The following is a 25,247-nucleotide window of genomic DNA, read 5'->3' as shown; positions in this document are numbered from 1 at the left end:
GCCACCGCTCGCGAGCACGTGCTCTGGGGCAGGGAAACGAGGCGGGGAGAAGAAAGGCCCCGTGGCATTGGCCAGACGAGTCACGCGGCCGCCCAACGCCAGCCAATGGGGAGCTTCCTCTCAGGCGTTCCGCGGAGAACTCGGCAGCGCCCCGCCGGCCGTTAGCGGCCACGCCCCGCCGGCCCAGCTCGTGCCCCTCCAGCCCCGCCCACGCCTGCTCGCGCAGCCCCCTCTAGCCAGTGTCTCCGCGGAAGAGTTCTTTAACCCCTCCCCCCCGCCTTCTCTGACCCCTCGGCGACGCCGTAGCCCTCGCTTCGACTGTGAGGCGGCCCGGGCGGAAGTGACGATGCTGGAGCCGCGGGATTCAAACTCCCGGAAGCGGGGCTGGGCCGGGGCCGGCCGGAGCAGCTGTCGCCGGCGGGCAGAGGGTCCCTACGGCGCCGTGTCCCAGGGCGCGCACGGGCCCGTTTGCTCCCCGCGGCCCGGTCCGAGAGCCGGCAGCGGGAGCCGGGAAGCCCTGCGCTGCCCGGGCTTGACTGAAGCCGCGTAAGAAGTCACGTCCGGCCCGGCAGCAGGGATTGCTCTTCCGTAACGCTACCTTTACTGTTTATAGGCGCTTAAAGATGAATTCCAAGACCGCCAAAGATATAATCATTAGCAAGTGGGGCTTAAAGTCGGGTAGCTCCAGACGCGAGAGTGATCTCGAGAAGTATAAGCAGGAGAACGCCGCCCTGAGAAAATCAATGGAGGAAGTCGTTAAAGGGAAAGGCAAAATGACCGACGCGGAAAGGAACGGGCTCCTAGAGGTGAGGTGGATGTGGGTACTCGGGCTGATGTTTGTGATGTCCTAATTGTGCACGGTTATCGTGAGTCTGAGTGTGTCCGGCTTTGGGAGCAGGATGCCGATCTCCTCTTAAAATTAGTTTACTTTGATGTCACTGTTGTTTTAGTTTGACATTTTTGTTCTCAAATATTTTTCAACGATGACTGAACTAATAAAATTACAGTCATCTGACAAGGCTGTTAAATACAAAGACTTGAGGCCAGAGTGCCAATTGCTCTATGAAGACCTGTCCTCACATGTCCAACTGTTTGGAACAGTCGGTCCCAGAGATTTATTTTGAATACTTCCTGCAAAGAACATGTTTGCAAACAGCTGCCTAAGAACACACTAAAAAGTGCTAAGTATTTGCTTGAACTACATTCTCAAGCTCCCACTCAGCTATAGGTAAGTAAAACTGTAATCAGTTCACCACATTATTCTTCAGTTACAACTAAGAGCAGAAACTAAGACACTGCAATTTGTGTGCCTTGTAGTCCATTCAAGGTAAACCTGTGGTTGTAGAGAAAGAAGTTCAAGTCACATACTGTCAGGCTTCCCAGGAAGACTAGGAAACTATAAATGGACTCTTTCAAAGGATACAACTAATGGAGGCTACGCACTCTAACATTTCTGGGCTACTTCTTTAACCATAAGGCTTTTCATATGTCTGTGCTACAATGTCAGTTGAGAAGTGCTAACCCAAGTACCAGCTATGGCTAGACAGCTCATGTACCGTTGTGGCTGAATTTGTGTATTTGCTGTGCCTGGTGGAGTTTCCTGCCTGCTCTGTGTTGGTTACTTAATATTGGGTTCCTGGTTTACAGGTGGAAGATCACAGGCATGCTTAGATATACTAGGCACTACTTGGTGTCAATATTTTAATTCTAGTGAGTGCTGTGTGGTTGTCAACCACACCCTAAATAAGGCTCTCTAAAATTCAATTTCTTTCAGTTTCTCTGTCATCTGCTCTTGACTTGATTTCAACATGTAGGATTTCAATGTCAATCTTTCTCAAGGAAAATTAAATGCTTTCATAACAGAAGTCTACATAGACCCCCAAGGTATCTCAAATGCAGTACTAATGCTATGTAATAATTCCCTGTGCTGGAGGCCTGCTGAAAAGAGAGTGCCTGTTGAAAATATCTAATAAAGCACACTTTTAAAGTAAAAGGCCAGACAATTTGGCAAACAGGATCCTTCTCCTGAATGCTTTATTCTAACTCTTTTGTAACTTCACTTACAGTCACTTAGTTTGCAAGAAGGCTCTGCTGCTTCTCCAAAGCTACTAAATATGCTAACCAACACTAAGAATTGTATCGCCAACTTCTTCACCGAAGTGGTTTAGAGTTCTTGTACTGTTTGGGTTTTAAGGGTCATATACTGTAGCGATCTGTATTCATATACAAAACTGAGTACCCACCAAGTCTGTGAAATTAGGTTCCCTGCATTCTTCCCTTGTTTTATCTACTTCAGGCTGTTTTGACTCTCACTTGAAATATTTCAGATGATCGCTGTAGTATTGTCTGCTCTGAGTAAAAAGTAATATTCTCAGTTAAATAAAGACTAAGGGGGAACCTTTCAAAGTGAGTATCTTCTCAAACAGTTGTAAACTTGCTACTGCATTTGTTGCATAGACTGACACTTATTCATTTGTGTCACTCTAATTCTGTTTCATTTAGAAAATACTTTCCCTTGAAAAAGAAAAAGAAAATCACAACCGCCTGCTTGGAGAAAAGGACAAAGAAATCCAAAATCTGAAAGATAAGCTTAGGTCAAAAAACAAGAATAGCGAAGTCTCCTTATTACAAAGTCAACTAGAGGAAAAAACAAAGGAAGCAGAAAGGAGAGAACAGTTACTTTGTTCTCTATCTGAAGAAATGAACCGGTTAAAATGTAATTTATCCAGCATTACTGCAAAATGTTCTGAGCTTGAAAACAGAGCCAGTACTTCTAACACATCCCAGGTAAGCACTGAGAAGTTTACATTTGCAAATTCGAAGTCTAACCTGTTTACAGGTTAAACTTGGAATCTGTGCCAACTAAGAACCAGTATGTGTTATAAAATAGGATGGATTTTTTAATCTTCCTACAAGTTGCATTGCATGCTGAAATATTCTTGTATGAAGAGAGATGGTATCCAGCTAGAATGCTAAATGAAGAACAGTCAGGGAACACAACTTCAGGCAATGCAGCTGGGGAGGGAATTCTCTAATGCTGTACAGTAAGGTTCCTTTCTCATGTTCACATGCAGGTGGTATGACTAGTGGCACTACATGTAATGATCCACTGGTGCTTAAGCAGGTATGCCCTTCTTGGGTTTGTATGCTCACTGATTAAACAGACTGACAAGGCAGCAGTAATAGACATGGCACATTTATAAAGCCAAACTAAGTTCCTCACCTAACTTGGCTTCAGTCATGAGAATATCTTTCCCCTCTCTGCTCTTATGAATCCTCATTTGCTCCTCAGTTGTTAAAACTAGTTGCCTGTACTTTACATGGCATCACACATGATAAATAATTTAACAGAAGACAGGACAAGAATAATGAGTTGCTTCTCTCATTTAAAGTGGTTAATAGGTATGGTGCCAGGTACTTGGCAGCTTTTACAAGTGCATTTAGTTTTCTACAGTTGTTTTTCCACGCCTGCCTGTTCTAATGTTCCATAGAAAATGCAGTAGTATCTCAATAAGGGGCACAGGGAAGTTGGTGTCTAGTAGGTGCTTGTAGGTCTTTTCCACCTTTTGACCTGCAGATGGTGCTGGTTCCCCATGCTCTACCTGGAAGTTGAGTGATTTCTAGAAATTCAGCTTTAGCCAAATACATAGCAAAATATCTAAATTTACTAATTTTCAATGATAATACATATATGTATCACTTCTAATAATGCAGTATCCTGGGAAATACCACTTTAAATGTAACGTGTTTATTTTCAGTTTCAAGAGACTTTGAACTTAATGTATGTTAATTCAGCAGATTTCCATGATATTTTTGTCAATGAACTACAAAAATATCTTTTAGTTTAAAACCAGCATTTTCTTTTAAATTTTTCACTGATTTATCAATAGAGGAAAACAAAATGTGACTGATGTTTTTGACTGGATGTCTTGGAAAACCTGAAAACAAGTCTAGCAATGCTGCTTGAAACTGCTAGGTGGCACATGAGCAGCAGGAACAACAGTTTTATGACACATTTTTGAGAAAATTTTCACTGAGGCAGAGTTCCAATGTTCACAGAAATAGGAATCTGAGCAACTGTAGTGTCTCTAAATCCTATTTTTATTAGGCAGTGCTGAAGTTTAATAATTGTATTCATGTTCTCCTGTATTTCTTCAGTTAAAAAGCTTGTTCTAAATCATGTTCCAAAAATCACAGGAAAACTTTGGAAAAATGTAGCTTGGATTTGGGTAGTAATCTACATTTTTTATCTCCTTAAAGTTCCCTCTTGTATCTATACAATTTCAAAAAAGCTTTCTATCATGCAGTGAATAAACGTATTGGATCATGAAAGAAGTATAACTGTTTAACTGCTCTCTAGTTCTAGATGGGTGTAAAAAACTCTGACTCATACTTTAAGCACTCTACTGTGGATCAGGTCTCAGAAAATTAGTCAGTATGTCCTTATCATTCCAGACAGGCTTGCATGGTTTCCCATATGTTTATAAATCCTCCTGTTATCCCAATGAAGTTGTCAAGGTCTCTAGCTTTCCCCAACAACTCCTATAGGTCTGGCTTATTGTCAAACTGGTATGAGGATATGAAAATAGAACAGTTACCTTTTTTGTTCATGTAAATAATACACTGAATATCTTCATTTTTCAGAAGCTCTCCTGTACTCTTCAGGTCTTCCAAGATAGCAGTTCAGCAGAATACACAAGATAGTAATCTTAGGAAATGTTTTAATATAACTATGAGTTGCAGAGTTATGGAAGAAATTAAATGTAAATCTTTGTCCTGTATCCTGCAGTAGACTGTTTTAAATCTATGAAATGGTTTTCTACATAACTTAGATCCTTTAAAAAAACCCAAACAAACAACTATAAAGATCTTTAAACACAAAAGGCATATGTATGCATCTTTTTTAAAATATTCTTGTGCTGATTATGTGAGATTAATAGTTATACAGGACTAGCTTTACTGTTTCAGCCATCTATTTTAAAGAACACTAACAGGTTTTTCTTTGCCTGCAGGAACTCATAACAAACAGCACTGGATCATCAACTAATCTTTATGAAGTTGAAAAACAACTGAAAGATGTAAGTTTCCTGTACAAAATTGCAAGTGCAAATCATCTGAATCAAGAATGTAAATTACCTTGCTTGGAACATCAGAACAAAGTGGTTGCTGACAAAATGGGAGCCCCAAGGAACCTGGGCTGACCTTGGAGCTGACACTGCCTGGGATAGCATGAGGTTGGATTAGAAACCTCCTGAGGTCCCTTCCAACTTGAATAATTCTATGATCCAATCAGATATAAAGTACATGTCCTTGTTCTTACAAACTTTAAGTTGCAATAATACAGTTTTAGTTTATTCTATTTTCAAGATCTGTTATATTTTATTTTATATTTGAGATTGAAAGGTTAATTCTTCATAATCTGGGCATGACTCGTGAAAGCCTTTGTTTCAAAGTCATTTTCCCATTCCAAGAAGTAAGCCAATCAGTATTTAATATTGCTGCAATTTTAACATGTTCAACAACCTGACTTATCTTTCCAAATGAAGATGGGTTTTATTTATTGTACAGAGAAGATTACTACAATTTCCAGCTTATCTTTAAACTGTATAATATATAACTCTTAACATTTTTAAGAAATAAGACTAATACTTTTAAAGTCTCGTAAATTACAAAGGCTTTTTTATTGTTCTTCTGTTCCTTTTCAAAGGCTCTTGAGAAAAACCAACAGTGGCTACTGTATGACCAGCAACGTGAAGCATATGTCAGGGGCCTGCTTGGAAGGATCTTTGAACTTGAACAGAAGTCAGAAACAGTTAGCCAACAAGAATCTAAAGAATTCTATTCAGAAGGTATTGACTTTATTGTTTCTCCACAAGTGATCCAAACCATAATTATCTATAGAATTAAGTTTTCTGAAAACAAATTATAGCACAATTAAACAAAATCAAGAATTTCTTCTCAACATTTTGGTTTCTTAATGGTAAAACTTGGGTAAGTAAAATTTCTTTGCTTCCTGTTATCTAGCTATGTTACTTGATCAACAGTATGTCACGTTCTTATCTACTTCAAGGATGGTTTTTAACAGCCTTGACACTCTATTAGCAACATCTCTGTTTGTGGAAAGTGTTGAGGCAAATATATATATATATCCCATCCTTCAAAGTAAACTTTCTACCTACATAATGGAAGCATTAAGGATTTATGAGCTAGGTGTGGATCAGGGTTTTTTAAATTTACTTTTTTCAAAATAAATATTATAAAAATGACTCAAGACTGCCATGTTCTTTACTTACCTGAACAGTTACAGGGCACGAAAACTGGTGATAGGTTTTGGCACCTATCCAAAACAGTGTTTTGCAACATGGATCTGGCCACCTCTAGCTCACTTCTGTGCTATACAGTTCCTCAATAATGAGCACCCCCTCGGCACCAAGCATTCAGACTGAGTGCTGCTTGACCAATGTGTGGAATAAAATTAAAATCACATTGAACAGAAGAACCCGAAGGAGTTGGCTTGCTTTTCTTATTATCAAATTATTAATTTCATATATGCTGCAACTGACCTGCAAGGTAAATTCACTAAATAGAACGAGCATTATCTGGAGTAAGAGTATGCCCACAGATAATTGCCACTTAGTAATTCATGTACAGTGGCTTGGTTTCTGTATTACTGCTTGAATCTTTGTGGAAAACAGTAAAACATCATCATAATCTTGTTTTGGTGGTGTTTAGAAATCTATAAGCAGTATTTTAGAGGGAGACAGACTGAAGTAGCTCACCAGGAAATGTAACTCTGAGTTACTGCTGTCAAAGCTTTGTCATCAGAGCAGCCGGGAGACTAGGAGTAAGGGTATAAGAAAGTTCCTCTCTTCAAGCAGCTAGACAGTAGCAGAAATCAAAGGTTCTAAAAACCTAGCTATACAAGCTGAAAGTAGATAGGACAACTTTTTCCAAGGAAAAAGTTGGTGTATGTCTGAGGATCTCACCATCCTATAAAGGTGTATTGCTAACGAGAAGGTAAGGCTTAGTTCATAGTTGAGGGGAGGGAGAACAGTCAAGCAAGAAACTCCCCCTAGTAAGTTACAGTTTGAAGAATGAGGGGAAGCCTTCAATAGGAAAAGTATCAAAGTTAAGAAACTTAAGAGTGCCAAAAATCAGCAAAGCCTGTGAAATTCTGCATTTTGTTCTGCTTCTAGGTATATTTTTTGTATTACTACTGAATTTCTACAAACTGCCTCTTTTTTCCCTACTTACTAAACTCTCCTTGGGTCAACAAGCAGAAATTTTTCAAACTCTGGTTTAAGGAACAGTCAGTAGCCAAGAAGCAGGCATTTTTTATCAAAAAACCTCTATCCTAGTCCCTTCTATTTGCAGTTTAGAAGTAAATGATGGCATACGATTTGAGGAAGATAGTCTGCAAAAGACAATGGAAGGTCTGGCTTTGGTCAACAATGGTGAAATAGAGCCCATCAGATCCCCAGGGTATCCATATACTCCCAAGGGGAGGGAGAAATGCCAGCACCTTGGCTAAGGGGCCTAAATCTGGAAGTGAGAATCTAGCACCACTGGGCCTTGCTTCCCATGTGTCAGTATAATGCCTGAGGCCACATAAGAACTATCTATGGGTCATGGAGCTTGTGTAGTCAGGGCAAAGGATATAATATTGCTATAAGGGTTAGTGAAAGAAGTAGTAGCACACAATACCACACACAAGCCAAGTTGCAGTTTTCTGGTAACTATATTAGAAAGGAGACTTCACTGCATTAGGAGTACTGAAAGCTGTTTTAACTAAAGTTTGGTGCCAGTCTCGCTGTGAAGAGCCTAGAATGTCGATTTCTATCAATATACCCTAAAATCCTGTCAAGGATTTGGTGTTCTGATTTTTAAGTGTGTTGGTCCCTCCCCCCCCCATTACTATCTCAGTTATTTCTCACTCATTAAGGTCATCTACATGAGGAAAAGCACAAATATTATGACCAGCTGTTACTAACTGCTAAGAGTGATCTTGAGACTGAAAGACGCACTATAACCCAGCTGAGATCTGAACTTAACGAATTCAAAAAGAAGTATGAAGAAACACGACAAGAAATAACAACTTTAAATGCCTTACTGCAGTCACAACAGGTTGCTGAAATGAAGATGCTAGAAAATGAAAATAAAATTAAAGGAGAGAAAGTACAGAGACTAAAACAAGAAAATGAAACTATTAAAGGACAGCTCAGAGAAGAAAAGAAAAAGTCTGAAGATCTTTTATGTCAGGTAAGCGCATGCATCTAGAGGTTTAACATCATTGCAAAGAATCAAGAGAGCTGAAAAGTCATACTTAATCAGAATGGACCATCAGTCACTTGCTCTGGTAGCTGTTCTTTATGTATATCTAGACTTATGTCCTTGAGGTTAAAACTGAATACTTTCTTTCATGTATTGGTTTGAATCAAAACCCAAACTTTTGTTAAGTTTCCTTGTTTAAATAAGGAACTTATTTGTTCACTTATTTCCTTGGTCTTATGGGACACAAGAGGGAGAAGTAAGAGAATACTTAATTGATTCTAATCTAGTTAATCCTCAAGGTTAATAGTAAATTAGAACAGGAAAGGTAAAAATTCAAGTCCATACAGGCTATTTTATCATGTGATCCTAACTATGGAATATCACTGGTATTGTCACCTGGCTGCTATAAAATACATGTGGGCTTGTAGTTTCATACTTAGTGGATAAGCAGCTGTGTCCCTGGATAATAACCCCAGCCAACTATTGTGGCCATGCAGTTGGGTTTTTTGTTTGGTTTTTTTTTTCCATTCAGATGAGTTCCTGCATTTGGTTCTCTCTATGATGCCATGGGTAAGAACTATGCAGGTATGCCCGAGTACTAGAAAGTGATCGTCAGGTAAGCAAGGGAAGGGACGGACCTTAAGTTGTCACTGTCTTGAAGATGGCTGTGGTAGAAACCACTGAGAAGAGTTCTGTAATTACCTATAAAGGCCTAAGATGTGCCTGTCAGGCAGGCTGTTCAATAGGCATGGTTTACACTGTTGCCAGATCTATTCTGTTGCTTTTGCATCAGATTCTAATTGTTTGCAGGGCTTGCCCATCTCCCAGAGAGTACTTTGATGACTTCAGTGAAATAATTCTGTTCATATGTGAAGTTCTTAATTCTTCCTTCCTTCTTGTTTTTTTTGAGCCCAATGACTTTAACCACTCTGGCTGATCAGAAGCAGGGGAAGACATTGTATGTGCTATATGTTTGTATTTAAAAATATTTAGTGCTTACCTCCTTTTGTTTGGAGTACTCATGAGGACTATGCTACTTCCCCTACATGGAGAGTTACAGTGGTGTCTCAGAATATTCCTAGCATGGTGATGCTAACAAAAAAAATAAATAAAAATAATAATAATAAAAAAAAAAATCTGTTGTTTCTTCTTCTGGACATGAAATCATGACCATGTATCTGCTGAAGAGAAACTGGAAAGTCCTCCTTAAAAGGACTGTCCTCAGGGCATCCAAATGAGATAGACTTGCTACTTGGAGAAGTTTAGGGTTGATAACAAAGCAATGTAGAACTGAAATTTGAGGTACAAGAATAATACTTACTAGGCACCAAAGCAGGCTAAAACCAGAACAACAGTTTACCTCCCTAAATACTGTCTGATTCTCCCTGGTTAATAACGATTAAAAGGTGCTGTTGGTTTCGGTTTTTTGTTTGTTCTGGTTTTTTCAGCTGAACAATAGCATTCACTACAAGAATTGATACATGCTGATAACATGATATTTTTATGTATGCATTTACTTAATCCATTATAGTATAGTACTTTCTGAGTTTTAAACTTGTTCTATTAAAAAAAAATATTGCATTGCTTGTTTTTTAACATTGTGGCATGTAAGTACAAACATAGGTTTTGTGTGTATATTTTTGTCTGCATCCTGGCAATCACCTAGGAAAGTTCAGTTTGATTTTTTTTGTTGTTTAAAACTATAACATCATTCTGCATTTCCCCTGCTCAATGCAATAACAATGCTTCCCTGAGGTTTTCTTCAGGGAACCAGAGATATTTTAATTTGTTTTGGCTGTTGCATAACAGGCATACATTTTCTGTTTGGTGTTGGAATATAAAAGTTTACTTCTATCCCTTTTTAGATTCATTATTTGTTAAACTTATTAACTGTTGTATATGGACGTTGTTTATTACAGATGTTTTTCTGTCTTGTAGGTGCAACTTCTCCGCAAATCATTGCTCAAACAGCAGGAGGAACACACTAGGATAGCTTTGTTGGAACAACAGGTAGCCACTTACATGCTAAGATGCTGATACTTAATCTGTATTATGCACACAGGTTCTAGACTAACTTCAAATTTAAGAATGAGTAGTATATAGACATGAATATTCAACTGCAAATAATCTCCTGATGCTTCTAAAAATTTTGACATGTCTGTCAAGGATAATCTGTAATCTTTTACAGATAAGAGGGTGTGATCAAACTTAATGCTATTTTCTCCACAATCACTTGTTCAACTGTACACCCTCTGGTTAGGCATGGGAAACATCTGAAAACCAATCAGCTCATTGAAGTTTTGTAATATACTCCTGATAAAGTTATACAAATAATTACATTGCCATCTTTTCCATCTTCTTTATTTTTTCCAATTATATTCTTACAGATCTAACTGATGTTATTGGGGGGAAAAAAAGTTACACTTATTTGTTAGGCTTGGGTGTACAGTGTTACCCATAGGTTCTGTCCAAATTATCTGGCTACAAGAAAGATCCTGGAGTAGAAACTGGCATTTTTAATGAGTACTTGCACTATATGCTTTTCTATAAAATGTTAAGATTGCAAGACAGCTTGAAATAGTCTCCAACCAAAATAGCTTCAAATTCCATCTCTACTAAGGGAGAAGATTTTCATAACTAGGCATGTATGAATTTCACTGTAGTGAAAGCAACAAGTGACTTTTTTTTAAAAATCCTATTTTAGGATATGATTGCAGAGTAAAATTTACTTTAAATATATAAAGGGAAAACATTTCTCTTTCTCTTCTCTACACCCCAATTCTTAATAATTCTGACTTGAATTCTTTAATTTTTCACTTTGGGGGGTTGCCAGATCCAGATATGCACCACAGATTTTGAAAATGAAAAGCTTGATCGCCAGAACTTGCAGCATCAGTTAAACAAAGTCCTTAAGGAATTGCGCAAGGCCAGGGAGCAAATAACCCGTCTGGAACCTCTGGTATGTAATGAATAACTTGCAGGTAAATTTAGTCAGGGATTTTGCATAAATGTACATCTTTTCATTTTGGGATTTTATTTCAACTGTAGTGAGTCTTTGGTTAATGTTATCAGATATTCATTGTAGGTCCTTACATCCTTTAGGTATGTGGCCCCAAGATGCAGAACCCTATGTCAGCTAGCTAGGCATTGTTTTTCTCTACAGCATGCATGGAGAACTAGTACTGCAGAAGGAGATCCAGAATAGTCAGGTTCCTGAGCAGGGAACATAACTGTATTTTGTATCACAGTGTGTTACCTAGTTTGGACTATTGCACAATGACAAAGTTGCAGTATGCTTCTACTCAGACTTGCTGCTAGTGAACAGGACACAATCCTTAAATATAGAATTCCTCCCCCACCTCCATCTGATACAGGATGGGTGGGTCATTAAAACCTGGTGTTTTCATTTCCAAAAAGACAAGCTCCTTACTACAATGAAAAAGGACGTTTGTTGTATTATGAGGACTGTGGTCTGTTTGCTGGTTATTATACAAGCCCAAAGAAAGCCACCTAGATTTAAGCCCTAGACTTAATGGAGAAATTTGTAAGGAAAGATTAAGTATTAAGCAAGCCATTGATCTGTTTTGCTCTGTTGTATCCAGGATTGCCCTGGTCTTGAGCAGAAATGCATTTTGACTGTTGGTGCTTCTGGAACTCTACTATAAGGTATCTTGTAAGATGAGGTGATAGCTGAATAGGATTGTCAAAACTGCAGTTCTGGACTTAAATGAGGTTCAAAATGGAAATCAGACATGTGTGTCCTTCATTAGATCAGGTCTGGGGCCACTGTGATTTTTAAGATGAGATAAATGCAAAAGCTCCTAACATGTTGCAGATAAGAATTCTTCTGTGACTCTGCCAGACTACTCTTCCAAGCTGCATACAACTAAGAGGGAGTATTTTCTCAAATGAGGAAGGGAATGGAATGAATCCTGAGATACTGATGTTCTTCATTCATGCGTTGCCCCTTGGGAGAGCCTCACTTGCTAGGATTGCAGTTGCTGCTGCCAGGGGAAGCCCCTGGAAAACCTTCTGTCTGCTAGAGTAGAGCAGAAGTTTGGGCAGAGCAGGGAAGCTATAGCTTTGAGTTTCTCTGTGCTAAGAAGCTGGAGAAGTAGCTGTCAAATGGACAACCAGGTGCGTTTTTCAGTTAGGGTCAGCCTTCATGCACAGAAACTTCATGCATGCGATCAGGAGAAGAGAAAATTACAGCAGAGTTTTTGGGAAGATAGCTAGGCAGCATCCTATGTAGAAGGGGCTGAGGCATTTTATTAAGGAAAGATAGTGTGTGAGTAGCTAGGAAGATAGTTGGGGAAGGATTCCCAGTCAGACATTGTGGGAAACCTGTCTTAAACAGTCTGCAGAAAAGCCACCTGCAATCTAATTTAAATGTGGTTCTAGAATTAGACAACAGGCCCTTTGTAATTAACACAAGCCGCACAACTGCCTTTAGCCATCTTTAAAATTCTACCGTTGGTGCTGTAACACACACAAGGCTTGTGTGCCATCAAACCATAATATTTTTTCCTACAGTATTTGATCAGCGCATGCATGCCCCAATCTTACACTAAAGCTGCTTTTCCAGAAACTCCAGGAATCTGGACGTATGGAACCACAAGAAGATTTGCAAGCTGTGTTTGAAGAGAAGCTGACCATGTACGACAGAAGTCCTTCCCTGAAACATTCAAACCTTCTTGATGAAAGTTTTCTCGAGTGTCCCAGATGTAAAGCACAGTATCCAACAAGCCAGCATAGAGAATTACTAGCACATATTGACTTCTGTACAGCTTGAGCTCCAAACGGACTTCCTGTATTTGCTTTATACGCACTGCCAACGTGCTTTTCTACAAAGGCAAAAGATCTTTTTAAAGCTTTTTTCTTAAGGTTATATAAGGGACTACTAGTTTTATATTCAGTTCCACAAAAACATAGTTATTTGGCCTCAAATATTTTACCCGATGTTTTTGCAAAAAGCAGCTACTGCATTTTTGGTTGCAAATGGAAATATTTTTAGAATTGGGAATATCTTCAAATAGTAAACTACTGATTTTTTTTTTTTGCACTATTAAAAATGAGAACAGTAAAAGCACACCTATTGTGTCAGACTTTATTTTCATGTTTGGCATATCCAGTTCTTGGTTGGTGAATCCTGATGATTGTGCTTGTAGCTTAACTGACAGCTGCAAAAGATTTTTGGCCCTCGTAGGTGTACTATATATATTTATATATACGTGGTATGTCTGTATATGTATAGTATGTACAGTGTATATATACATGTATTATATATATGTATCGTATACATAAGTAATGTATCACCATCTTGATACATTAAGACTCAGGAGACTCAAGTTAGATCTTTGCTGCTTAAGATTCATGTTGAAAACATTAATCATAAGTAGCTTATTTTCCTGAACCACAGTCAGGTGTGACTTAGCTCATACAAAAATGCTGACCAAGGTTTAAGCTCTTCACAAAAAAATTGTCATTGGGAAAACAAACTTCCTAGCAAATACAAACTTCCTTGGTACTGAAAAAAGCTTGTATTTCTGACAATGTCAGAGACCATTTTTGAAGTTTGGATATAGAATTATGCTGAAGTAAACTTGTTTGCACTTCTGTATTTTAGAGGCTAAAGTTAGGCAATGCCACTTATTCAATCTGTTACATTTGACAAATGCCCCAGTTTAAAAGTGCAGTTTTTAATAAATTGCTCTAGTGGATTTGAAGCGTCACTGTATTTTGGTATTAATACAGAAAACAAGTTAGCAATAAATTCTTGCAACAAATTAGAAACTGGCAAAAAATTCCCTTAGGGATTTGCAATCACAGTGTTATTTTCCTCTAGCACCTACTGTAAACCTGGATCTGTTGCTAGCATTTTGTTCCTTGCATCTGTAGTTAAGTCCAACAGGCAGTTCTTTCCACAAAAATTATTAAAGTGAGGAAATTTTACAAAAATACATAAGTAAAGATAAATTTGCTTCTTGTACAAGTTTATAGTTGCTGAGGACAGTGAAATACCCAAGGTCTATCTTTCTCTGGTATACTGATTCTCATTGCTAGCTAGTGTCAGCTCTTTCCATCATGCTTTGCTGCAAAACTGTATGCATTTACCCTATAATGTTCACCCTAATCTCTGACGGTTAAACCTTATTCTAAAATATGAGGGTGTTTTCCAAGTTGTTTTCAATAACTATTATAATATCAAGTGATGTTATTGATTAAATCTAGTGTTTGTGAGACAAAGAAAATGTTAAAAGCTATTTTCTTTATATCTGAAATATCTTTGCCACACCTATTTTATTAGCCACTATCTATCCACTTTTCAATTTCTCTGACTATGTCTCAGGCTAATCTTTGTGTTTGACAATTTGTTCAATTGTAGCAACAGGTTTTCTGACCAAAGATATGATGAACTACTGAGTAAAACAGAAATTATGCTTCAGAATCTCATGGTTTTGCCATGAGACAAATTGTCGTAATTTTATGTCTGTCTGTCTTTCTAAATATCTTTTAAATTCAGGATAATATCTATCTCTATTATCTAATAATGTCTAATTAAACTACTTTTGGAAGTTTAAGTTAGTTGTCTTTTAACAACACATTAATCAGCTAGTATTCTATTCCCAGTTGTATACTTGGCATAGTTTCTGCAAAAGGAAATTCTGATCTTTTATGTATTATAGATGAAATAAGATTGCCTGCTACAGGTCAGCACTCTTCAGTAGTTCTAAGGCTTTCTTACATTAGCATAAAACACTTCCTCATTAGAAGCTGGTACTGTAAAGGGAGGCTTATAAAGTTGATAAAGTGATAACCTTTAAAAAGTGTTGTTCATTCCAGCACCTCTTCTGAACTTTAAAAATGCATTTAGTCCTACTGCTAAATATTAGGCCCAAGTAAAAAAACCCCTTACTGATTAAATTTATATACATCATCAGTGTGGTACATGTTGAAAAATACCAAAATAACATTCTAGTGCATCAAAAGACCTATTCTGAAGGCAGAACCACAAATATTGTCATCATTTATATATGACTAACTATAAAACTCCAACTCCATGAAGCATGTGGATTGTATCATTGCTTTTTTTCACCCTTCAGAAGCTACAAAGGAGTCTAAGACTGAAAATTATTTTTTATCCTAAAATTAAATGAATAAGAAAAAGGTCTGCTGCTCCTCTCGTTATACGCAGGAAAGAGAGGTTTGTGCCTAATGAGCTCATCTTAATGCTGAGATTTAGCTGTAAGTTTACTGTTTTGTAAGGCAGGAAGTAATTAAAAACTTGCTGTTATTTCAAGCACTGTGCATTTACAATTTCAGTAGTTTTTGTTTGGTTTTTTTTGTAAGTTATGTCCATTTCAAGTAATTGAATTTCAACCTAGCAGTAATTCTATAAAGTCTGCATCATTTGAAGATGTTGGTCTAGGGAAGCTTCTGGATTAATACAAGGGTTCACTACTACTAGTATATTTATAAATCCTGGCTTACACATACAATGTTCTTTATAAACAGCAAGGGGATTAAGTGGGTTTGATGCATGTGGTGTGGTTGGAAAGACAACTAAACTCTGCATAACAACTGACTACTTTTACACAAGGACAGCTGCTTGTGCAATAATAACTAAAAGATGGCTCTGTTTTTCTTATGTCAAATAGATCAACTTCTAATCACTTGCTTGTGCAGCTTTCTCTCTTACTCCTGGTTTTGATAACCATTTTTCACAGTTATTTGCCATGTGCCAATAATTGTACTACAGGTGTTTAGGCAAACTATACAATAAAGCACTTAATGTTTAATTATGCAGATAAAAAGTGGCAGGGAGGTGTAGTGCTGCTTATGCTGTAAAAGAACCATGCTGAACAGCACAAATACTTAGAGACAACAGGATATCACTGTTTATCTAGCAAAGAACACTAATGTAAATGGTGCAGTGTCTTCAAGAAAACTAGGGGGAATGTTGTTCTTGTGGTATCTCTGTAACACAGCAGAGATACGTGGGAGTTTACAAGTGATGAAAATGTAGCAGTAGAGGAGCTCTAGGCATTTCCATTTTAATCTGGTAATCAACCTGTCTATTAGTTTCCGTATCCTGTAATCTGATTGAACTGTTAAGATTACAGTAACAGTTGTGCCTATGGTTTTACCTTAAAAATGATAAGCAATTATCTCTATCATACAAGAAAGATACAGTATAAATAGTAATACAAGCTACATTATGTACAGTGGGACTACACAACTCGGAATACTCCTTGCAGCATTTCTAAATCCCTTCCTTTCTCTAATTTGGAAAACGTGACAGAATTAGGTAGCAAAGTGGTACTTCCTGCAGTAAGGGATGGTCCTGCTGAAATTCTCTGGGTGTTAAAAGTATGGCCATATTGTCAGTATGGGGGTCTGTTTGGGTTATTTTCAAGACGGCCATCTGGAGTAAGGCAGCTGCTTATCTTCCCAGGGAAGGGCAGTGCAGGACCTCTCTGAAGTCACCTGCACAGCGAGCAATTGTGTTGGAGAATTCTGCAGTGTAGGTGGGATTTTAAAAGGTGGGGAAGGAAATAAAAGTGTGATACCTAACAAGGAAGAAGGGAAGCCAAAGAATTTTAGACCAAATCAACCTAACTTCAATTCCTGGAAAAAATCCACTGGCATAGAACCAGCAGTGGGAATCATGTCACATGTCCCCACATTTCTTAACTGAGCAAGCCCTGTGTACAGGGAAAAAGGAAAATATGTGCTAATATGGACCTTTTGTTTCAAATGCCAGTTTCATAACAATGTAGGGAAATACAATTATTTCCTCTAGTCTATACAATGGGTGGCACAACTGGCTGAAAAGCTGCATTACATAATTAAGTATCAATAATTTATAGCCCTAAGAACATAAGTGCAGTGAAAAATGTATCTTTGTTCTGACCCACATGGCCAGAACGTATAGTGTCTCTGACAAGCAGCCTAAAGTGGATGCTTAGGATATAGCCTAAGGATAGGTGATGCATATGTGGGACCTTCTAATAATCTCAAGCTTTAAGACCCAGGTATGGTTCCCATGTGTTAGTACCTCTCTAGAGGTACCAGAATGGTTAGAATGGATTTCTCTTCTAGCCTCCCCTTAAGCCCATTTTAAAACATGAAATGATTAACTAACAATAATGTATTAGACAATTCCATGGCAGTCTGTCTGATTCCAAAACTATTTCTATTTTCATAAGTGATGCAGATGCTACTAGAGTACACATAAAATCTGAGACACTCCAAGGTAGGAACTGAGAGGTCTTTAGAGGACAGCAGGAATTTTCAATTTATCAACACCAATGATCTGAAATAAATAGGATGAAGTACTACATGTAGGAATAATCAACTACCAAACTCCCAAATAAATAGTATGACAGTGTATCAGCTCTTCCAAAAAGCTTCTTGGGATTACAATAAACAGAAACTTGAACATGACTCGATATCCCACCTGCATGATTTTGCAACAGTTTTACAACATGATGAATAAACAGACTCTTACATGTTTTACATGTAAGCTTTCATTTCTAGTCAATACAGGTGAGACTTTTAGCTGGAATACTACATCCAATTTTGAGTATTGTACTTCAGGAACAATTTAGACTAATGTGAATGTAGGAGAAGTCTTTCAGATTTCTGATCAAATTCATGAAAGAATCAGGGTTATGCAGTCTAGAAAAGACCATGAAGAAAAATGACAAAATTTCAGAAAGAGGAAAGAAATAGTGTCTTCCTATGCTCAGTGAGTAGTGTAATAAGCTCAAAATCACAACAGGAGAAATTTTGACAAAAGGGAAATCTTTCTGGTGGTTGGAATAAATGTGCAGTGAAACACATCGCTTATGGAGGCTGCAAAATCTCTACCACTGGAGATTTACAGGGACACTTATGTAACTATATAAACCATTCTTGACAGGTGAGTCTGCCACGGGTCAGGGACATCAGCCAGATGATTGCTCACAGTCCCCCGAAGCCCTATTTTTAATGACATGTATAGACCTGCAAACAACACACTGTAAGATAATAATAATAATAATAATAATAAAAAAAAGGCAGGTAAAACAATGGTTGTTCTGCACTGACTCTTCATGTTATTTCACTCCATGCAAAATCAGTAGCTACTGCACCAGAAGTCCAACTTCACCTTGTTTCTCAACTGGAAAATTACTGGCATTCCTATGTCTGTATAAGCTTCTAGTCTGAGCAGACAAAGCCATTTAAAATCAGTATTTGCACTCATGCATCGCAACCCCACTGTAAAACAAGATAAACGACCCAAGTGCAACTTGATGTCACTTAATTCCCTAGTGTTGGGAACTGCCTTGTTCCCACATTGTTTTAACGAAGAGTGCTGTGGTGTCCAGTTCTTTGGCATTTGGGGAGTTTTGGCTCCCCGCCACAGGGTGACCAGGAACAGGATTCAGGAAGCCAGCATATTGAGTGGGAGCTACACAAGCCAGCCAGTGAGAAACATGACTCCTCAAGAAAGACTAGGTGCACAGAAAGGTGCTGTTGAGGATTCACAGATGTAAGTTCTCTTCTAGCATTAGCCGCTTATGACAAATGAGTCTCTTCTTGCAAAAAAAAGCAGACTTCAAACAGGACACATATCCATGAAGAGAGACCTCCCCTTACACCCAGTCCCCATTCAGACCTGGAACAGAGCTCCCCACCAGTAGTCAGGAGCATACATTCATTTTGCTGTCTGTCTGACCAACCAGAAGTTTAAGTATTTCATTCTAAATTAATAGTTTCAAAAAGAGAGAGCAAGGTAAGGTGCCCCAGAATATCCTGTAAGAAACAAGCCTAGGAGCTTTTCATAGTGATATCAAGCTGGCTTCTTGATGACAGAAGTGCAACCAGGTTTAATTTCCCTGATCAACTCAAAACTGGTGAATGAGCACATTGCGTCACACAGTGTATCACACTTGGTTTGCTTGGGCTCAGCACAGTTGTGCTAAAGGCATCTTCAACATTGCTCTGATCGTAGCTCACTGCATGGCTCATGGGAAGGTTTAGGTCCAACCTGCAATGTGTGTGGTCCAAAAGGGACCAGGAGAAATGCTGGTATTATGGCTCTTTATGTGTCAAGAAGCACTGTACAGGGCAAATCTCTGGCAATATCACCACAGAGCTGTCACATTAATTTTATCAATTTATCAAGTGTGATCTAGTCAATACTATCTCACTCAACTAGACAGAAAACTATACAGCCTAATTCAGGCATCCATGCTTTCTGGACATGGTTTATGAGAAGCTCTAAGTCACATCTCTTTAATAATCTCATATTAAATTACAATGCAACCAGACCCCAAACAGCCACTGATAATGAAAAACATGAACAGTGTGGGAAATAACATGATTTAGCATTACACTTGGGAAGTCAGAAGGGTTTACAGCAGAATTTAAAGCGTTATCTGTACTTTCTCCCATTGGTGTTGCAAGAATGATTTTTCTATTTCACCAGCCCTAGGTTAATGCTAGCTAAGCACAAGCCTTGTCTTCCAATATGGACAAATTTTCTTTGCAGCAGACAGGCACTCTGGAGACCTTATTTCAGAAATGCCTGACTTTTAAAAAAGTAAAGCTTTTATCCTGATTCTGACCTGAAGAACACTTGTTGCTCCCAACAAGCCTACTTTTCTGAGATGAGACATAAGGGAAAGCAAGCAAGCCAGTTCTCCTAAAGCCTCATGAACAAGAGCATTCTCTAATCGCTGGGTTCTTGAATACGAGGGAAAGCGATGGCATCTGTGATCTCTGCACTGTGTGCAACCCAGTCGACCAATATGTTCAGGGAAATGTCTGAGTACACCTCATGAGTAAGAAAGGTTGGTGACAAGTTTTGTTTGTAAATCCTTCAGAGGCACATCATAGTATTTGCTTTGATGGCTCTGCATCAAAGCTCATCAGCAAGAATGTAACTTTATGCACACCTGAAAGTTAGGAAAGATCCAGTGGCACTTAAATATCAGACTATAACTCTCCACGTGAATCTCACTCAGAGGCTCAGTTCTTTGGTGGGAGTGTTCCACCAGATCCTGCAATGCCCAGATGAACCATTCTGATACCCTATATTCACTGATAAACTCCTTAAATCCATGGGGTAGATGTGTCTAAGTGTAACACAGTATCTAAAACTAAGAAACAACCTCATTTAGTTAGAACAGTCTAGCTGGATCTGAGTCACCCTGCTGAAGCTTGGTTAGCAGGAGAGATCACGACCTTCCAGGGGAATTCTCTGTTACATGGATTATATACTTAAATTTGCACTTGGTTCAGAGAGAAATCCCTCCCTTACTGCAAGTCATAAGGAAATTGTTCAATATTGCTGTTGGCAAAACTTCTGGCGGTCTTGATGACAAAAAACTGATCCAGCTCTTATTAGAAATACATCTACTGAGAGTATTACCAGCAGCTCCGCTTTTGACTGAGGCTTTGGTCAGTAATGCTGCTGCTACAGTGTGAAACTACAGAGACACTGGCACATATCCCAGGAAGCATGCCAGCTTCTGTCAGATACTGACCACAGGAAAATGAGACTCCCCAGAAGAAACAGTGTCTTGCTCACTCCCCAGAAGAAACAGGGACTAGTTATTGACATGATCACACAGATCCACAGAAGCATCTGGTACTTTCAGTTGACACTTGAGTGGGTCAGCTTGCTACTATATGAAGACAAACAGATGCATTTATATTTGCACTACAAGTTTAAAATTGTCCCTTGGACACTGGTATAAATGCTTCAGCTCACTGATACAAAAGTATACAGTGGGTGAGCAGTCAGAAAACTTCCTAAAAAGCAAAATAAATCAAAACATTTGTATTTGAAACAAACCTTACAATGGCATAACTTCTAAGTACATGTCCTGGTTTTGGTTGGGATAGAGTTAATTTTCTTCCTGGTAGCTGGTATAATGTTATGTCTTGGATTCAGTATGAGAAGAATGTTGATAACACACTGATGTTTTCAGTTGTTGCTAAGTTGTGTTTAGACTAAGTCAAGGATTGTTCAGCTTCTCATGCCCAGCCAGCAAGAAGGCTGGAGGGGCACAAGAAGCTGGGAGGGGACACAGCTAGGACAGCTGACCCAAACTGGCCAAAGGGATATTCCATACCATGTGACGTCATGCCCAGTATATAAACTGGGGGGAGTTAGTCTGGGGGGGGATCTCTGCTCAGGAACTAACTGGGCATCAGTCGGCAAGTGGTGAGAAATTGCATTGTGCATCACTTGTTTTGTATATTCCAATCCTTTTATTATTATTGTAATTTTTTTATTGTTATAATTATTATTTTCTTCCTTTCTGTTCTATTAAACTGTTCTTAACTCAACCCATGAGTTTCACCTTTTTCCTTCCAATTCTCTCCCCCATCCCACTGAGGGGGGGGGGGGGGGGAGGGAGGGAGTGGCTGTGTGGTGCTTAGTTGCTGGCTGAGGTTAAACCACAACAGCACAGAATTAATAGTGCCTAGAAGCAGAACAGCTGCAGTATGGTATGTAAAGCAAAAATGAAAATAGAAAGCTAACCTTTGTTGCAACTTATGCTAAAACCCTTATTATATAGACACAGCTTGTGTCACCTACAAGCTTGGAACCTCTTTTGTGAAGACAAAGTCAATGTTTCTAATGCAACCAATTTAAATCACTTAGCAAACATTAAATATACAATACATCTGTTATAGAAGTCAGTACTATTTACACATTGTGATACAGGTGCATGAAAATAGACCCAAAGACTTAAACACCAATCTACATGCAAGAGGATGCATAAATGAGGCAAAAAACCTTTACTAGGTCATGTCCAAAAGGAACAAGAATCCCCATCTCCAAGAATCACCTAGCCCAAGAGGTCCCTCTCTCTGGGAATATTTCTTATGCTCAAGAAATAAATAAGCTGAACTATCCCCATCTGTTGTGACAGTTCATGGTTGTCAGGGGAACAATCTGAAAAGCAGAGCTTCACTTAAGGTATCAGTTAACACAGACCTTATCTGCCATAGAGAAGGCAAAGACTCAGGCTTTCATTCAGAATGAAAAAAAGAAAAACCACAAAAAAGGAAAGATTTTTCCCCACTAGGCTAGCTAACCAGCTCCACAGAGGTCCCTGCAACTTTCATTTAACCTAGAACAATGAAATCTGAGTTGATTTCATGTTTCACCACTTCTGAGCATAAAAGAGCACACAGGTTGAAAAAATGATAGGTTAAGCAATCGTAACAGGTTACCAAGCATTCTGTTAATCACTTCCTTGTCATAAGCATATGTGGAGCATATACTGCACACAGCATCCACCTATTACAGTAATGCCAGAGTAGCTCTGTTGAGGTTATGATTCCTCCCTTTCTCAGATTTCACGTTGTGATGGTTGCTATGATTGTAGCTACCCAACAGCAAACACAGCTTTTGTACTTCATGGGAGGGAAAATAAAACTATTTTTTTAGATAATGGATCCATTAGACCCATGATTAATCAGACTGGTTTTGTTCCTGCAAGGAGCTCCCATTCATTTGGTAAAACCCCATGGAAATGTGCATGTTTCTTCACACCTCTGCTGTCCCCAGGCAAGGATTTTGTACACAGGTCAGTGCGACGCTCACTCACTAATAGCATACTAAAAGCAGCATTTTGCTTTGGTTCTTCTGAGCAAACAACAGGCTTATGCCAAGTAAGTAAGGTTCTCATTCACACCTAAGGACCAAAGCTAAAGGTGATCCTTTCTAAAGAAGATCAAGGGTCTATCCAGATACTTCCACGCATCATCTCATTTTCAAACCTTCTGCTCCTCTATGGCATTCCTTTCCTCCCCGACTGAAAATATCTTCATTTCTTCAGTAATGCCACTTTGGGTGTTCTCTCCCTACTGTCCTTCCCCCATTCTACTTCAAACATGTTTCCATTACCCTGAATTGATAGGATCAGTTTCTAATTTCATTTTCCACTAATGCCAAAGGGGCTAAAGATTTCACACATAACACAATTTGTATTTATCTGTGCTACCACTTCCAGTTGCCCCCCACCCATCCTGTTAATGCCTTCCACACTTTCACATTTCACACAAGTACAACCAGACTTCTAACAATGGCTCTTTCCCAATCCAAGCTTCTATTCAGAGCTGACCATGTCACTGCTACCGCCAGCTGCCCAGAACTTCGGGGCTAGTTTGTCAGTTTGTATAAAGTCCCAGAACCTGTGAAGTTGTGGCAACTGGAAGGTATTTGCTGTATTTCAAGATTTGCTAATCATTTTATAGAATCAGTCCATAGCAGAGCCAACATAAATCGTGGCTAGATATTGTCAAGCTTTGATCATAAATATGAATAATCATCCTCAGTAGTAGGATCTTTTTACCTCAGTATTAAATTTGCTGAAACTTTTGCAATATGGGCGCAGTTTTTTCTCCCAGCAAATGATATAGAATAAAATATGTTTCAAGACACTTGCTAGTCAATTGTGTTGCTGGCTGCCAAAAAAATAATCTTTGCAAGTTTTCTTACTGCCTTCACTGGAGTTCATAGCAGCTACCCACTTAACAGGGAGTCTGCCCACATTTCACATGGTCAAAGAAATCAGCAGGAATTAGTAGGAGCATCTCATCCACCTGTTTAAGCTGCCCTGCAAACTCCCTATTTGATGAGACAGCATAGATAGTTAGAACCACTTACAGCTCAAGAGAAAACATGCTAATTAAAATCAAGGTAAAATTCTGCACTGGCAAAGATGTGGGAAGCAGTCCAGGAAAGATCTCACTGTTGTCATTCCTCATTAGGAGATCGTCCCTTAGAAGGACCGAGTTTCTGGAATCCCCACTAATCTGGAATCCCCACTAATGCCATTGTGTAAGCAGTTGATGGCAGGGTCACACCCAGGGTACCACAGAAGCACCGCCCCGGTCACCTGGTCCCATTGGCACATCGGTTTGGAGTAACTCTCACCTAATCAAAAGGTGTAGCTCCATACAGCCAAGCCTGTAACTGCACCCTTAAGTACCTACACTGTCACTGAGTCAAACAAATTCATCCAGAGCCATCCAAAGTCATACAGCTGTTTACATACTTTATGAAAACATTTTATCTTCTTTTATGAGGCATTATCTGCTCATCTGTGATGATTTATGCACTTCACTCCCAGTCCATTTCCAAATAATCTGTAATGAAGTGTGTGAGCGGAAAGCCCTACTTTCATTTACAATTTGAGCAACTGCTTTCAGGAATTGAAGTCCAGAGAACAGATGGTATTTTCTAGGTATGCCTTAATTCCAGGCTTCTTCAGCAAGAACTCATAACACAGGCAGGTAAGACTCTGGATCAACTTAGTAAACAGATCCCAGAAATCAAGACAGTGACACTTCCCCTCAAGACACGAGGCGATAGGTAAATTCCTCTTTTTTACCTTAGAGCAGCGCTGGTTATCCCGGGCTCCAGAGAAGAGCTCTCGGAGCGGTCTGATGGCCATCCCTCTGTTTTAAGCCAGGCACACACCCCCGGCGGAGGGCCGCAGCCTGTGCGGCCTCCCCAGGTCACCGGCGCCCCGAGGGCCTGCCTGTAGAGCAGAGCAGACCAGGCCCGGCGCTGAAGGAGGTGGCCAGGCCTGGGTCCCCCAGCATGGAGGTGCCAGTGCGCTGACCCACACCCTCCCCGGGGAGGCGTCAGGCAGCCCCGCTTGCCCCCGGCCCCTCGTTGCCGCCCCACACACAGCGGCCTCGCCTTTGTGCGAGCCGCACCGTGTTTACCCTCCCACTTCCTTGTTCCACTCCAGCGCGAGGGCCATAAACCACCCGGCTGGCACGGCCGAGCCCTTGGCGGCAGGGGCAGGAGGAAGAGGAGGGAGGGGGATGGCGGCCAGCCCCCTGCTCCGTGCCGGGAGGGCACCCCGGGTGCCGCCGTGGTGGTTGGGAGCCCAGCCCTTCCCCTAGGGCTGGCGCCGCTGCCCGCGGTGGCTCTCTCATGCCCACTGGCCACCCCC

The 25,247-nt window shown here is 39.6% G+C and overlaps 1 protein-coding gene across 1 annotated transcript; it reads left to right on the top strand.

The window, feature by feature from the left end:
• Positions 1–406: 406 nt before the first annotated feature.
• CEP55 (centrosomal protein 55) lies at positions 407–13,334 on the top strand. The gene is made up of 8 exons (XM_049810370.1): positions 407–806; positions 2,503–2,787; positions 5,013–5,078; positions 5,708–5,849; positions 7,943–8,259; positions 10,210–10,281; positions 11,105–11,230; positions 12,857–13,334. The coding sequence occupies exons 1-8, from the start codon at positions 624–626 to the stop codon at positions 13,061–13,063; spliced, it is 1,398 nt and encodes a 465-aa protein (XP_049666327.1). The 5' UTR covers positions 407–623; the 3' UTR covers positions 13,064–13,334.
• Positions 13,335–25,247: the final 11,913 nt, after the last annotated feature.

The sequence above is a fragment of the Accipiter gentilis genome, chromosome 9 (assembly GCF_929443795.1).
Source record: "Accipiter gentilis chromosome 9, bAccGen1.1, whole genome shotgun sequence".
Taxonomy (NCBI): domain Eukaryota; kingdom Metazoa; phylum Chordata; class Aves; order Accipitriformes; family Accipitridae; genus Astur; species Astur gentilis.
Note: the sequence above shows the minus strand (reverse complement) of the source record. Positions and strands in the feature narration are given on the sequence as shown.